This window comes from Diabrotica virgifera, chromosome 7 (assembly GCF_917563875.1).
Source record: "Diabrotica virgifera virgifera chromosome 7, PGI_DIABVI_V3a".
NCBI classification, from domain to species: Eukaryota; Metazoa; Arthropoda; class Insecta; order Coleoptera; family Chrysomelidae; genus Diabrotica; species Diabrotica virgifera.
Window position 1 is genome coordinate 231197395 of NC_065449.1, and position 16997 is coordinate 231214391.

The 16997-nt window shown below is 32.5% G+C and overlaps 1 protein-coding gene across 2 annotated transcripts; it reads left to right on the plus strand.

The window, feature by feature from the left end:
- Positions 1–5342: 5342 nt before the first annotated feature.
- On the plus strand, positions 5343–15236 carry LOC114327253 (HIG1 domain family member 1A, mitochondrial). 2 transcript variants are annotated; one of them, XM_028275795.2, is made up of 3 exons: positions 5343–5499; positions 5728–5823; positions 13191–15236. In XM_028275795.2, the coding sequence occupies exons 2-3, from the start codon at positions 5733–5735 to the stop codon at positions 13373–13375; spliced, it is 276 nt and encodes a 91-aa protein (XP_028131596.1). In that variant the 5' UTR covers positions 5343–5499; positions 5728–5732; the 3' UTR covers positions 13376–15236. The 2 variants fall into 2 exon arrangements, with proteins under 2 accessions (XP_028131596.1, XP_028131595.1); XM_028275794.2 differs by having other exon boundaries at positions 5379–5617.
- Positions 15237–16997: the final 1761 nt, after the last annotated feature.

Below are 16997 nucleotides of genomic sequence, written 5' to 3' on the forward strand. Positions count from 1 at the left end.
TCGGTTTCTTCACGTATCCGTCTATCAATTACTCTTTCCCATATTTTCATGGTGTGGCTAAGCAGTTTTATAGCCCTGTAGTTTGTACATTGTTGTATATCTCCCTTGTTTTTGTAAACAGGTACCAGTATACTGCTTCTCCATTCGTCTGGCATTTGTCCAACTTCCATAATTCTATTAAATAGACCTGCTAGCCACCTTGTTCCTGTCTCTCCCAATGCTCTCCATACTTCCCCAGGAATATCATCTGGTCCTACCGCTTTTCCTTTCTTTATTTTTTGAAGCGCTTGAGCCACTTCCTCGTTGGTTATTTTGGTGACCATTGCTGCTACTGTATCCGTTGACTCTACAGGCTGTCTGTCAAATTCTTCATTTAATAAGCTGTCAAAGTACTTTCTCCATCTCTTTTTGACATCCCTTTCGTGAACTAGTATTTTATTATTTTCATCTCGGATACATCTAATCTGATTAAAATCTTTTGCTTTCTTTGCTCTCTGTTTGGCTATTTTATATATCTTCGTTTCGCCTTCCCTGGTATCAAGTTGATCGTATAGGTTTGAATACGCTTCTGCTTTAGCTTTTGCTACTGCTACTTTCGCTTCCTTTTTGGCGACCATATAGTTTTGAAGATCTATGTCCGATCTGGTTTCTTGCCACTTTTTATATAATTTTCTCTTCTCTTTTATGTTTCCTTGTACTTCATTTGACCACCACCAAGTCTCTTTATCTTCAAACTTCTTTCCTGACGTTTTCCCAAGTATTTCAATAGCCGTCTCTCTAATAATATTGGCCATTTTTCTCCAAATTGTGTTAGGGCTTCCTTTCATGTTCCAACATATTTTTTCTACTATTCTTTCCCTGAATAGACCTTCCTTCTCATCTTTTAGCATCCACCACTTGATTTTTTGTGGTCCTCTCCGATATTTTTGTTTAGTTTCGCTTTTTACTTCGATGTCCAGAACAAGCAGCTTATGTTGTTGGCTTACTGTCTCACTAACTATTACCTTGCAGTCCTTGCATTCACGTATGTCTTCTTTCCTTATCATGAAGTAGTCTATTTGGGATTGATGTTGTCCACTTTTGTAGGTAATAAGTTGAGTTTCTCTCTTTTTAAAGAATGTGTTAACAATCGCCATATCCAATGCTGTTGCTAATTCTAGCATGTCATCTCCAGCTTCATTTCTAGTTCCAAAGCCTAATCCCCCATGTATTGTTTCATATCCTGTCTTGGCTTGGCCCACATGTGCATTGAAATCACCTCCTATTATAACTTTCTCCTCCGCTGGAATATCACTCAGTATGTCTCCCAATTGATCATAGAAAGCTCTTCTTTCATTCTCACCCAGACCTGTTTGAGGAGCATACACACACACAACATTCAATACCTCTTTATCAATTACAAATTTCACTGACATCATTCTATCACTCGTTCTTACAACATCTACTACGTTATCTTTCATTTCACTATCAGCAATTATACCAACTCCATTTCTAGTGTTACTACTCCCTACATACCACAATTTATATCCATCACCTAGTTCTTTCGCCCTTTGTCCTTTCCACCTAGTTTCTTGAATACAAGCAATTTGAACTCTTCTTCGTTTGAGCGCATCCACTAACTCCAGACTCTTACCTGTAAGACTACCAAGATTCCAAGACCATATCCTGATTTTTCTAACCTGCAATGGTGTTCCCCCTGAGATAGTCCTCACCCGGAGATCCGAATGGAGGCTCATTTTACTTCCGGAACATTTTACCTCAGGAGATGCCATCATTTCAGTATAAGTTTTTATTTCGTTTGGAGAAGGTCTTTTCATTATTATGGCCTGAAAAGATTTTTGGATATTTGATGCCTGAATGCCTTTTCTATCAGCACCATACCTTGATGATGAAAAAATTATGGAATAGATATAATTGGACCCGATATCATGAAGTTCCTATACATAATAAAAGTGCATATGGACCTGGTAAGCGAACAAATGCGATAAAATATATATTCTGAGAAATATCATAGAAAAGAAGCTAGAAAACAGAAATAAATATTGTTAAAATTGAACCTTTTTTGAGATTGTAGTTACTCCGACTCTTTTCTAAATCACGTCTAACATTTTCGATTCAGCTACATTCATCTTCTTTTCCTGAATTTTCACGGCCACACTTCACCGCCATACACCAACGTAGGCCTCATCACAGTCTTGTATATCTCTCCTTTCAGCCTTACCCCGATTTTTTTATTACAGAGTACCTATATATGGGTACTATTATAGCTAGTACCCTGCTCATTCTCTTCCAGTTAAACCAACATAAGCCCGCATATCTTGTGGTAAATTTCTCGATCTAGTTGTCATATTTTCCATTATGTAGGAGCCAACGTATTTAACTTCTACTCACAGTAATATTCCCCTTCTCTCTTTCGTCAAGTTGTTAAAGAATGTATATAGTAGAAGCCAAAATAATAAGCAATTGAAGAGATACAGAGATCAACCAAAAGCTGAAAAAATACAATAGAAGAATTGAGAGCAAAAAGAATTAAAAAGTTTAGAATAAATGAATCATTAGGAGAAGGATCTTAAAACATGGAGAAAGTGGATTAGGAACTTAAAATAGATAGATCTGACACCTCAAATCTATACATAAGCAATAGGTATTTATGTAACGAGGAAGAAATTGCAACTACTGTATATTTTTTTAACAATTCGTAACGCGTTTATAATTTTACCGTTACCTACTGCTACTGCATACTTATTATGCATTATATGCGCTTTAATAGCTCATAAAACTGATCATACCAATATAAACGCCATTGAGTTCATTGAAAAGCAATTATTGAATAACAACGATTATATATTTGTAAATGTCTCTACTACTTCTAATTACCTTCTACTTGATGACAGATTACAATAGGTTTGTTCTAGCATCAGTTTCAAACGGTTTGAAACCATCAGCGAATAGTCGACCAGCGCGAGTAGAGCGGATAGAGCACTGGTGACTGTATTATGTTCTCTCACTGACCAACTGTTTGTTGATGGTGTCTGACTAGTTTGACTGTTTGCTAGAACAACAGTGGCGGCTCGTGACCGCAGTATGCGGGTAGGCTACACATATACTTCGGGTAGGCGACAAAAAATATCCTACAATTTGTAATACATTTTGAGCCGTCTTGCAATACTAAATGTAATCTATGAGCGCAACAATGTGTAAAAATTGCTTTTGGAGCATCTACTTTAATTTTTGATTGTATCCGTTTAAAGAGCCAGCCATTACACTTGCACCATCGTAAAATTGAGCAATTAATTTATTTTTGTAATCATATGGCTCAAGCACGTTTGAAATTAAACTATATAGAGCGTCTGCAGATCTATTCTCGCTAACATCAAAAAACCCTAAAAATCTTTCTGTTACCTGACCAACTTTGTTAACAAAACGGATTGTTAAAGTACACTGTGATTTTTCGGTTATATCAGTAGTATCGTCCGCTAGTATAGAAAAAAATCGACTTTCATTAATTTCTGTTGAAATTTCATTTTTTACGTAATCGGCAAGGCAATCTATTAAATCATTTTGTATTGTTTTTGACAAACCCGTGAACACCCCTTCTATTTTTTAACATGATCCTGGATTTCCTGATCGCGTTTAACTACTAAATTAAAAATTTCTTTAAAATTACCCATGTTTGAAGAATTATGGCTCTCATCACGACCGCGAAATGCAAGTTCTTGTTTTACTAACAGAATTGTAACATCAATTTCTTCAACTTCTTCAATCTTTTTCAACTTCTTCATTATATATCTTATTAGATAGAGAAATTTGTCCAGCTAAAGCACTGTCAATAGTTTGTTTATTTTTTTCTAACCATTTTAAACCTAAGCAATTGTTTAAATGTTCTTTTGAAGATTCATGTTTTTCTACACTAGCTGATAAATTTTTCAAATCTGAATATCCCAGACTCACCCAAGCATTTTGCTTTAAATTTGAGAGCAACAGACAAACAGAGAGGCCAACAGAAAAGTGAATTTTTAAAATAACTTCCGCTTAGCCTTATGATTTTCATACCATATTGTTTTAAACGATCTCGCAAATGGTCGATTGTCTTTTGTCTTATCTGTGGATAAAATTGTTAAATTTGGTAAAGGCCGGCCCATTGAAATAATTTCTGATCTTTCTTGATTTTGGCGCCTTGAAAAAGGCGTCTCGATCAAACTGCATATTACATCGTTTAAAATATTCATATTCGATTACTAAAGTTTTTCCACCAATAAAACTAATACACCTACGTTTCAACAACGTCAAATATTACTTATTTTATTTATGTATCAAATAATAATTTACTCTTCGAATAAATTGATAAGTTAACAATTAACCTCGCTTTAAATTTTTAATTATCTATATAATCTAATAACACAATTCGTCAGTTTAACTTTAAATTATCCAAATTGTATTGAAACACAATAAAAATATAATGGACGACTGACAAATAACTATTCACAGATTTATTTGCCGTTAGTGAATTATTACTAAATTAATATAAAATTAAAATGCCCTTCAATAGAACGATCTCAAATTTACCTGTTTATTATTCAGTTTTCATAAACAAATTTAAATTGTCCTACATAGTTTTATTCAATACTTAACCTACTAATAACAGCCAAAATCAAAAAACAATTATTTAAAACAGTTTCACAAGACACAAGAGAAGCAACTGATAAAATTTTGTAGGTCCGGCTATAAGGCTCTGTGCCTATCAGCCCTTTCAAAATCGTAGAATACGGTCGCTACCAGCAGACCTGCAGCAGGCCTGCTCGCGTAAACAGAGAGAGATCGCACGTCAATTCGGTGTTGGCGTCGTTCTATTTCAGGCTACGTTTTCAAGTGCCTGACCAAGGAAGAATATAGAATCTTATACAGTACACTACTGATACTACAAGGAGCGTACAATAATAATTATAACTACGGAGAAAATTTTTTGGATATTTTTAAAAATAATTTGGATAATTTTTGCTATTTCATTGTAGGTATTGTGTCAAAATTTATAAATTACAATTTTGAAATAAGTAATTTATATTAATAATTTATATTATTGTACTACATTTGAAGAGGGTAGGCGGCGCCTACCTTGCCTACCCCGACGGGCCGCCCCTGTAGAACAAACCTATTATTTATAGCTTCTAAATCTCCTCTTTTAGACAGTCATAGTCCATAGTCAGCCTAATGAATATCGGTTTCAAAATAACTATTTTATTACTCCAGTAACTGCGTAGCTCGTAAAAAACGATCTCGGAACATCATCACGGAACTGGTGATTATTCCCATCTTTAGACAAAAGCCGAGCATGTGTCTGTCACGACCTTGATTACGTAATACATGATGTCTGTGCAACAGTCATGGGATTCCACTTCCCCCTCTCCCTCTTTTTGGCAAACCGATCATAAGGAAAGTTCCAGTCGACAAAGTTAAGGTTTAAAAAGTTAATTCTAGATAACGCGTTTTATTAAAATTCAGGTTTGTTAGGAAGTTAGAAGTAGTTTAAGTAGCTGTCATAATTTTATACCATTTTTTGTTAATTCCTTTGTTTTGCACGTTTTCTACACTATCCAATAATTCGCCACCATGTCAGTTAGTAAGTAATCATTACCAGTAATTTTTTTCTTTATTGCACCATCTATATACTATCTAAGATTTTAAAATTGAGTGTTAAATATAGATATATACGCATAAATTTTATTTTAGCCACAATGAACGAACCTCCTAGAATTTACTATGAAGAAGAAAGTCAGTCAGACAAACTTCTCAGGAAATCTAAAGAAACACCTGTCTTTCCAATTGGTGAGTATATTTTTGATTCGTAGCTTTAAATTATCATCTGCAGATCAATAGTAGTTAAAATAAAGTGCATAATGGGCGTATTTATCCTTAGGGAGCTTGTAGTGAGTTATTTATAATATGTACTTACACCCATGTTGAAGGTCAAGCTACACAGACAGTTCAAATGGTTCAAGTTTAATTACAATGATCTGTTATCTAATTTAATTAATGACAGACACAACAGTCTGCTATCTAATTTAAGTAAATGACCTAGATTTTCATTTTGTAAGTCATATTTGACCCTATGAGATGCAAAGTGGCCTAACCCACAATTTTACCAAGATGCTTTTATTACATTAAGTTATCCCTTATTTAATTATTTTCAGATGCAGAGTGGCTCGAGCACTGGTTGCTAGCCCTATAAAGCACTGTAAAGCAACCATTGCTTGAGCCACTCTGCATCTGAAAATACTTAAATGAGGGATAACTTTAATGTAGTAAAAGCATTGTGGTAAAATTGTGAGTTAGGCCACTTTGCATCTCATAGCATCAATTTAGGGGTTTTATGAAAGACCAAAAGACCAGTGTTGTAGACTGCTGTTACAACATACAATGATGAGCGCGCTAATAACTGGCAAAATAGCACAAAAGATGGAAAACATATTAAGTTGTGCCGGTTATTGGCACGCTCATCACTGTATATGTACAGTAGTATACAAACTGAATCTCACCCTACTGTTATCATATGTATATACTGTTATCATATGTATATCATACTAATTATAGTTGATTTGAGTGTTAATTAATACATTTATTACTATAAAATGTTAATATTGGGATATGTACTTTTCCCTGGTTCTTTTGACTAAATGTTTGTAGTATTTATGTTATGATTCAATTTGGATTTGGTGTGGTTGGTGTTTTTTAAGCACTTTTCATCATCATGGTACTACAACCCTTAGAGGGCCTTCTCAAGGTTTCTGTGCCATTCAGCTCTGTCACTTGCTTGAATTGTCCAGTTGGCTATCCACCTCAACTGTGGTCTATCCCATCTATCTACCTCAGCTTTGGTGTACCCTGTCTTCTCATTCTCACTGTTTGCACTGTTGGAATATTTTTGATCAAGTTAGATTCCTGGGCCTGGGCTACATGTCCTGGGACCGTAGATGTATTTTCTTGATTATAGTGGTAACATCTTTTCCACGAAACTTATGCTTGTAGATATTTTTCAGTTCAAAGTTACATCTGCACCTCCATATTCAGTTCTCATAGACTGAATTTAATTTAATTTTTATTTATATTATTATGCAATCCCATTTTGAAGCTCTTTTAATCTAAGGTAATTTAAATTTTTAATCTAAGTTAATCTAAAAAAAACATCAAAAGCACTGTATTAACAGAGGTCTTCACAATATTGTACATTGAGATGTTTTAATACATGACCATCATGTCTTAGATACATTATTTAGCCCAGATCCTTGTCTCCTACTTTGTTATTTTGTTTAGTATGTACTGCCATAAAAACCTTTCATATAATGAATGTATACTTGATAACTAAGTTTTTTAAAAAGTCTTTTAACATCTTTGCCATTGGGTTTAATAGAGTTAGTGCCTTTAACAAGCCTTTTCCCTTCCATACTTCCGATAAATAAATCGCCATATAAATATGTACATATATCTACATAATAATAGGTTTGTCCAACCAGAGTCAGAAACAAGTTGAAAACCGCAGAATTTTATGTTATTGCGCAGAATCCTGACGTCTACAACTTGTTTCTGACTCCGGTTGGAACAAGCCTCATATCACTTTTCTTACCTTAAGTGATTACCCATCTGGTTCCTGGTCTATCAGAGGATACCATCCATTGATTCTGAATCACCAGGTAGGCATTACCCAAACATATTTGCTCTACCTTCTCGTGTATGCATTATTTTTAAGTTTAATTGTCTTCTTCAGTATCTTTCTGATTGGTATTTCTCTCATTTAGTATATACTCCATTGTCTCCATATCGCGCATGGCTTTTGGCTACTTGCCACTTTGTCTCTGGAACACTTTATCATATCCAGTAACAATCAACTTTTACAGGCATTAATAATGAACTCCTCATCCAATTAGTTCAATTTCCGCTATATCTATTTCAATTTTTCATACCCTCTCTCCTTATCTTCCCTCCTAGTGGCCAATATTCTTTCTACTCTATTTTCTAACTCTTGACTGCTCCAAAACAATATGTCCCAGTGATCATTTAGGTTCTCTTCCTGTCACATTGTTCAACCTTCTCGTATTCCTTGTGAAAAAGAAAGAAACTATCTTCTCATCTATGACCGAGCCGAAGACACCTTGTACAGACATTTTAAATATACTCTCCTCATTTAAGATAAAATTCTATAGATACCAGTGTACTGCCTGCCCTCGTGATATTCTTTGTTACATTGTCTATATGCTCTCACATGCATAGACAATAATATTTTCCCATTTAGATAAGAAATAAAAAGGATAAAAGGAATAAGAATTGTTACTTAGATTTAAAAACAAAAGAGAAAAAAATGATAGCTTATTTGTTTAAAAGAAATGCTAGACAAAGATGCATTCAAATGATCAAGATAATAAACAAAGAGTGATAATCATTTTTACCAATATAAAGAAGATAAAATTTAAAGTAATGTTTGCATTTGAGTGTAAAGAGTGATTCTTGGAAACATTATCATGTCTAGTACTGATTATTGTAACTGATAAGTAGTGTAATTAAAGAGATGATTAAAACCAATGATATAAATAGCCATATTTGCTTAATATATATCATAAAAATTGTATTATATTATCTGCAGTCTGACCTGAAATATCCAATCTATAAAGTGTAGATGTGTCTTGTCTCCTAATATGGTCACTTCTTATGTGTTCTAAATGAAATCTTCTTGCAGCTCTTCTCCAAAAGTCCATATCAATACTTATTAGTTTGCTCTTAATTATTTTTGGTTGATTACCATACTTCTGCCCCAAATGTTTATACTGGTTTTGTATTGTACTGTAGATTTGTCACTACTTGTCTTCCTTTTACTATAATGTATATTATATTTTCTTCATTTTGTCCTGTCTAGTTAAAGTATATGTATTCCTTGCAACTTTAAATTTTTTCCTGGTTAATGTCTGATTTTTCCCTTCTCCCCTTCCTATATGTCTAGTATTGTATCACCAATCAGCAGTCCCATTCTCATACATTTCTTTTCCCACTGTTGCAGGCTTCATCAATGTGATCAGGAACCCTGCCGAGATTTTATTTCCAAATTTAATTTTAAAAATAAAGTTTTTGTACAGTTCTTTCAGGGCATCAATGAGAGTAATGTTTTTGTTAGTAAATTTAATTATTGTGCTCTAGAAAGCCTTTTTTTATTACTTAACCCTCTAGTGCTCGAATTTTTTTAGTACCATTTAGACCAGTAAGGATTTGTTATTAGGTGGATGTGAGAGGTGGCATTCAGATTTTTTTCGGATAAAGTTAGGTGATAACTTCTTTAATAATAATTGATTTATGCTCCTTCTCAAATATGCCCGGAACATTATTAAAAAAATAAAATATTTAAAAATTTCAAAAAATTTCGTTTTTTTTTTTGCTTTTTTTGCTTATAACTTTAAAACGATTCATTTTGGAACAAAGTCGTATAGGAATAAAACAAAGATAATTCAATTTTCTATCAGATGCGATTGGTTAAAAATGTCTTAATTTATCACCCTTGCTGCAAAATAGCAATAAATATAAAATAAGGGGGCAAAACAAGCCTGTCCTTATTCAATGATTTTCCATCACTTAGGTTACACTTATGTAAAAATGTTATGTTTAAATTTCATTAAAATTGACTTACTAGATTTTGAATAATAATTTTGCAATCTAAACTTTTTTTTAAATTAAATTTTTTTAAAATCTTGCACAACAAAATCTAGAACATACAAAGATTTGTCAATTTTTTTACATATAAAGAAGCACTCCACCTATCTAATGCACTTTACAGAATTGAAATCGGATTATTTAAACAGCCTTAGCAATGTTTTAAAGTTATAAACAATTTTTTGGCTTATAAACAAATTAGTGCTGTGGCCAGGAGGGGGTGCTACGGGTTCCTTTATTTAGATGGACTTACCCAAGATTTTTATGTATTTTTTGACCGTATAACACGATTTTTTTGTGTAACAGTTGATTCGGATGTCGATAAAATTGTTATAAACAAAGAACTTGAGGAATTACATAACATCGATTTTTCGCAAAATATTTTTTTTTGTATTTCTTGGGTAATTCTAAGCAAAAAATCTTTTTACAAGTTTTTTTCGTAGGATGCATAGTTTTCGAGATAAACGCAGTGGAACTTTCAAAAAATCGAAAAATTGCAATTTTTGAAAGCGAATAACTTTTGATTAAAAAATAAAATAGCAATTCTGCTGACAGCATTTGAAAGTTTAAGTCAAATTATACCGGTTTTAATTATTTGCATTGCTAAAAATTAATTTTTTTATTATTAAACAAAGCTATTTGTTTATAAGCCAAAAAATTGTTTATAAGTTTAAAACATTGCTGAGGCCCCTTAAATAATCCGATTTTGATTCTGTAAAGTGTATTAGATAGGTAGAGCACCTCTTTATATGTAAAAAAATTAGCCAACTTCTAAATGGTCTACTTTTTGTTCAGAACGATTTTAAAAAATTTGAACTTTTTAAAAAACATTTAGATTGCAAATTTATTATGCAAAATCTATTAGGTCGATTTTAATGAAATTTGGTACACAGTTTAAGTATGCTACAAAGAATTTCCTAAGTGAATTACTAAGCTTCTAAGTGCCACCAAAGTGGTTAAAAACATTGAATAACAACAGGCGTAGTTTGCCCCCTTATTTTATATTTATTGCTATATTTCATAAAAGGTAATACGTTAAGACATTTTTGACCAGTCGTATATCATACAAAATTCAATTATCTTTATTTTATTTCTGTACGACTTTGTTCCAAAACGAATCGTTTTAAAGTTATGAGCAAAGAAAGCAGAAAAAATCGACGTTTTTCGAAATTTTTAAATATTGTAATATTTTTATAAATGTTCCGGGCATATTTGAGAAGGAGCATAAGTCAATTATTATTACTGAAGATGTCACCTAACTTTATCTGCAAAAATCCGAATGCCACCTCTCACATCCAAAAATAGACGTTTTTTCACAGATCCTTACTGGTCTATTACCAAATTTTAAATTAAACTGAAAATTACAGCGTAAAAATTTGTATGATCGACCAAATTTTTAACAGCTGGTGCTCATTCGATCTAGTCCAGGGGCTGGTTTGGGCATTGCAGCTATAAAATACTTAAATAGTAAGTCTGGAAACTTTTATTAAGGTCCGCCTTGAGGCGAACTAGGGCACTAGGGGGTTAAGTTATGCTAAAAATGGTCTATTGTGGATTTGCTCGCTCTGAACCCATTTTGCTCCTATGATTAATACAAATTATATTCGTTACTTATGAATCAGGGCGGATCTGTTTTGAGATGGACGTTGAGAGGTGATTCATATTTTTTTGCAGAAATTGCTTCAAATTAACTCATATAATGATAATTGAGTTATCCTCCCACTCAAAAAGGTCCGGAACATTGTTTAAATAATCAAAATGTCAAAAAATGAAGGAAAAATTCGATTTTTTTCTTCATATTTTGATTATAACTTTAAAAGTATTCACTTCAGAGAAAAGTTGTACTGACATAAAAGTTGCATAATTAAATTTCGTACAATATAGAATTGGTTAAAAAATTTAAAAAATAGTCACCCTTGTTGCAAAATAGCAATAATTGCGAAAAAAAAAACATACAAAAACAAGTATTCGCATTTTACGTTTTTCAACCATTTATGCTACACTTAGGACCTTCATATCTCACACAGAAACACTTTATGATACAGTAAAGCAATACTGTAAATTTCATTAAGATGGGTTCAATAGATTTTGCAAAATAAATTTTGCAATCCAGCTCTCGCAAAAAAATTCGTTTTTTCAAAATGTTACAGGACTAAAAATAAAGCAGATAGCAAGTTGAATTTTTTTTTGCATATGGAAGTGTACCGTACTTTTCATTTGCAATTTGCAAAATTAAAATCGATTAACAACCACGGCATCAGGATTTTTTTTAAATAAACATTAATTTTGGTGCTACGCGCAGGACAGCGGTGTTCGATTCACACAAGTTGATTTCCACCAAAATTTCTTCTAATCTTTATATAATATATTATTTTCTTACTCTATATTTTGTTGTATTTTAATATTTTAATTCCACAAAAATCAAACTAATTTTATTATTGTATGTGAAATATTGTTTAAACAATTGCATATGTTTAAAAATAATAAACTTTTATTCTCTAAGTTAAAATATATGAACAAACTAAGCTTTTGCCAAAAAAAGTGTTATTTCAAAGGATAGAGTATTTGTTGTTATTTTGCAATAAACAAATTTATTTATTTATACCGAAATGTAATAAAAATTAAAATGTATCAATCATTATCAAAGGTCATTGGAATGCCCAATCAGAGCAAACTATCCTCTGTCCTGCGCGTAGCACCAATAATTAATGTTTATTTAAAAAAATTCCTGACGCCGTGGTAGTTAATCGATTTTAATTTTGAAAATTGAAAATGAAAGGTACAGTACACTTATATACGCAAAAAAATTTCAACTTGCTATCTACTTTATTTTCAGTCCTGTAACATTTTGAAAAAATGAATTTTTTTTTGCAAAAGCTGGGTTGCAAAATCTATTGAACCGATCTTAATGAAATTTACAGTATTGTTTTAATTTAGCATACAGTTTTTCTGGGTGAAATATGAAGGTCCTAAGCGTAGCATAAATGGCTGAAAAACGTAAAATGCGAATACTTGTTTTTGTATGGTTTTTTTAGCAGTTATTGCTATTTTGCAACAAGGGTGACTATTTTTTAAATTTTTAACTAATTCTATATTGTAGGAAATTTAATTAGGCAACTTTTAAGTCCGTACAACTTTTCTCGGAAATGAATACTTTTAAAGTTATAATCAAAAAACCAAGAAAAAAATCGAATTTTTCCTTCATTTTTTGACATTTTGATTATTTAAACAATGTTCCGGACCTTTTTGAGAGGGAGGATAACTCAAATATTAATATTTGAGTTATTTTCAAGCAATTTCTGCAAAAAAATTTTAGTCACCTCTCAACCTCCAAATGTACTAATATTTTTACAGATGCGCCGTGGTCTAGAAGTCTTTTAATTCTTTTTCATATAGTCGGCATACTGGTTATGGTTGTTCCTCTGGACATAAACGTCAATGTTAAATTATAGAAGTAGGTATCACTAGAAGAAAAAAAAATACAAAACATATTTTTGTTTCAGCTATTGGTATTTGTGCTGCAGCAGTAGGATATGGAATATACGCCTATAAAAACAAAGGAAAAATGAGCACAAGTGTATACCTAATGCACCTTCGAGTTGGAGCACAAGGAGCGGCAGTAGGATCTTTAACACTAGGTTTGATATACACAATGATCAATCGACATTTCCTGAAGAAACCAGAATAGTTACCTTTAACAAAGAATTAATGCGCTCTTAATGTTGTACGATGTATCTGAAAAGTATTATAAAATTATCATTTTTAACAATGTAGTAAACTAGGGATTGATTATAAAAACGTTTTCAGGATATATCTATATTGTTTATGAACAATTCTATAAAGTCTATTAAATATGTATTTAAAGAAAAAAATGTTGATCTCTAACGAATAGAAACGTAATTAAGTATTATAAAATTATAATTTCAAAATTATTATTGCTAGGGCTACTATTTATGTTTTTGTTACTTTTTTATTAAGTAGACATAAATGTAAAAGATAATATCAAAGAAAGATACTATACATCTGGAAACATTTATTTTTTTGTGATTATTTTTGCTCAAATACCATGCCATAGGGTGTAAAGAAAACAGAAACTTTAGATGGGCTGGTCATGTAGTGAGAATGAAGACCATATATTGCCGGAAAACCCCTAAATTGTAAAATGCAGGGCACAACACCAAAAGGAAGGCCACAGTAACGGTGGCAATCTGATCTTACTGACCTTCATCTCCACTTTCCTCACAATTTACAGTTCATTTTTATCTTTACAAGTATGTCTTGCAGCGGTATCGGGTTCCATGGTTTCCAGATGGTTAAGGCTGTGTTGTTCCTCTTCATCTGTTTGTTCCTAGCCTGTTCTTGTCCCAAGAGAAGCTAGGAAACGGATGTTCATGCCAGAAGAAAACTAATGAACTCTAGGTGTCATTCAATGACACCTTGAGTTATGCCATCCTTAGCTTCCACTTGTTTGTGTTCAGCTCACTTAATTGACAGCTACAACCATCCCACAGCTCTTTGAGGTTGTCGCATTACTAGAGTTACTAGAAACTTTGACAGCTTATGTTTAACATCCAGTGTTTTAATGATTGTTGTAATATCATGATAGAGATCCCGTCATTTAGGTAGGCACTAATTTGCATATTATGGCGCATCTAAAAATGGTCCAAGAACCGTCTTAAAAATTGGTGATTGGTTATAACATTGAAGTATTGAAATTGTTTAATGCTAAGGAGTGGCTAAAGAAGAAACTTCAAATTTTGACTTCTATATAAGTGCAATAATATGCAAATTAGTGCGTTCCCAAATGACGAGATCTTTATCATAATTATGAGAGTAGGTTGGTTTAGGACAACTATCTCCAACTAACTAGGTACATAGTAAATTTAGTAATTATTTTTTTGTAATGTTGGTAAAATTGTGATATCGACTAGATATGTTGGAAGTTTGGTACAACCAGGGGCGGGTATTCATAGCCAATACTAATTGTAACTTAGAAGTAAAAAATTATCCATAAGCAGTTTTTTAACATTAACTGAATCGATTAAAACACTAAAACAAAGGTTTAAATGGTTATTTTCAAAATGTTATAGTTTTTTCTACAATTTTTGTATTCTGAGAACAATTTTCAAAGTGAAAATAGAAATGTCAAAGGTAAAGGTAAAAATACCATTTGGAAAAGAAAAATTTTTGTTGATGTGCTATGAACTTGGCTATTGTGAGCAAAACTGTGAACTTTAATGGTTGTATGATAATTGTTGATGATTTTAGGAATGTACAACTTGCCATTTTACTCAAATGTATAACTTTAATAAAGAAAACGCTTTAATATATCACTCATGTTTATGAATGTAACTTGGTTATTGTAATCTGTGATATGCATATGAAAAACTAACTGATAGTTACATGTAAAGTTAAAAATGACGTTTTATAATTATTAACAGAAACACTGTATTAAAATTACATAGATTTATTGTGTACGTTTACAGTAGTTGTTAATGTTACTTTAAATATTAATTTATTTTTAAAATATATGATTTACTTTGATATAATTTGATGTCTTTTATTTAAAAATGGATAATGAACCTAACAATATGAGATAAAACTCTGGATTTATACCATATAAAAATGTACCTAACAATTAGAGGACACAAATTAACAATTATAGAAGTAGGTGTAGAGTACCTATATATAGTAGGTATATATAATAGAATATCACCAGGAGAAGACAGAATATCGAATGAACTCCTAAAGTATGGAGGACAAAATCTGAGCAAACAACTATTAAAACTAATCCAGAAAATAATAAAACAAAACACAATACCACAAGAATGAAGATTAAGCATCCTAATACCTCTCGTCAAAACTGAGAAAAATCAGACCTGTAGAATTACAGAGGAATTAATTTATTAAACAAAACACTAAAATTAACGACCAAAGTGATAACAAACAAACTGAACAAAATAATTATAACATTAGCAGAAGACCAACAGGGTTTTAGGTCGAGAAGATCATGCACCGACGCTATATTTATAATGAGGCAGGTTCTAGAATACCCCCTACTACTTTACGGGGTTGAAGCATGGACCCTGACAGAATGGCTTTTAAAAAACCTAGAAGCATTTGAGATATGGGTCTCATTTGAGATATGGGAAGCATTGAGATAATATCAGTTGGGTAGAAAGAGTCACAAACGAAAGGGTTTTGCAACATTTGAATAAAAGTAGTGAACACGGTTAAAAGGTGTAAATTGGAATACTTTGATCATATAATGCGTCACCCAGAAAAATATGACGTACTTCACTTTGCCATGCAAGGTAAAATAATGGGAAAAAGAAGTATGTGGGCCGCCGCGCCGTACAACTTCTTGGCTTCAAAACCTACGCCAATAGTTTGAGAAAACTGGTACTGAACTATTTCGTGCGGCTGTGAATAAGAGTCAACGATCGACAAGCGGTCTCGACACCTTAAGAAGAAGAAGGTTCTAGAGAAATCATTAGAATACAACAAACCGGCATACTTATGTTTCGGGGACCTTAAGAAGGCATTTGACAGGGTCAAATTAAAGGACGTTGTCCATTTACTGTACGCAGGAGAGGTACCTCTAGGAATAATATTAAGACGATCGAAAATATCTACCAGAACAACACAATAAAAGTAAAAGTAGATGAAGAACTAACTGACCCAATTGAAGTTGGAATGGGATAAGACAGAGAGACTTCCTGAGCCCTCTATTGTTCAACCCGATCATGGATGAAATAATAATAAAAAAATAACTAAATAAGGATACTATATGGGAGAAAATCGACTTAAATAATTTGCTATGCAGACGACGCAATACTAATCTCAAAGATGATTTACAACATATGCTGATCAAAGTTGATTTACAAAAGGTCAAATGCATGGTTATAACAGCAAAACTAATAAGATAATTAGAGCTGGAGGGTCAGATAATAGAACAAGACATTGAGTTTAAATACCTATAGGCATCACACATCATCTAGCTACGGAAAGCTCGAAACAGAAGTGGAAGATCAAGTGCATAAAGCAAACAGAGCCGCATGTTGCCTGAATGAAACAATATGGAGAAATAAAAACATCGGAAAAGAAGTGAAAGGCAGAACTTACAAAACAGTTATCAGACCAATAATGACATACGCGGCAGAAACACGACCTGATACAGAAAGGACAAAAAGAATGCTAGAAACAGCAGAGATGAAAACCCTTTGAAAAGTCGATGGTAAAGATACTATGGACACACCATGAGCGCCCATATAAAAATTTTCCGGGGGTAGGCAGACGTGAAGATTTTG

Bases quoted from the DNA above. Each gene is read 5' to 3' on its own strand.
- LOC114327253 (XM_028275794.2), top strand. The intron at 5,824-13,190 runs GTGAGTATATTT...TTTTTGTTTCAG, and splicing joins AACACCTGTCTTTCCAATTG to CTATTGGTATTTGTGCTGCA.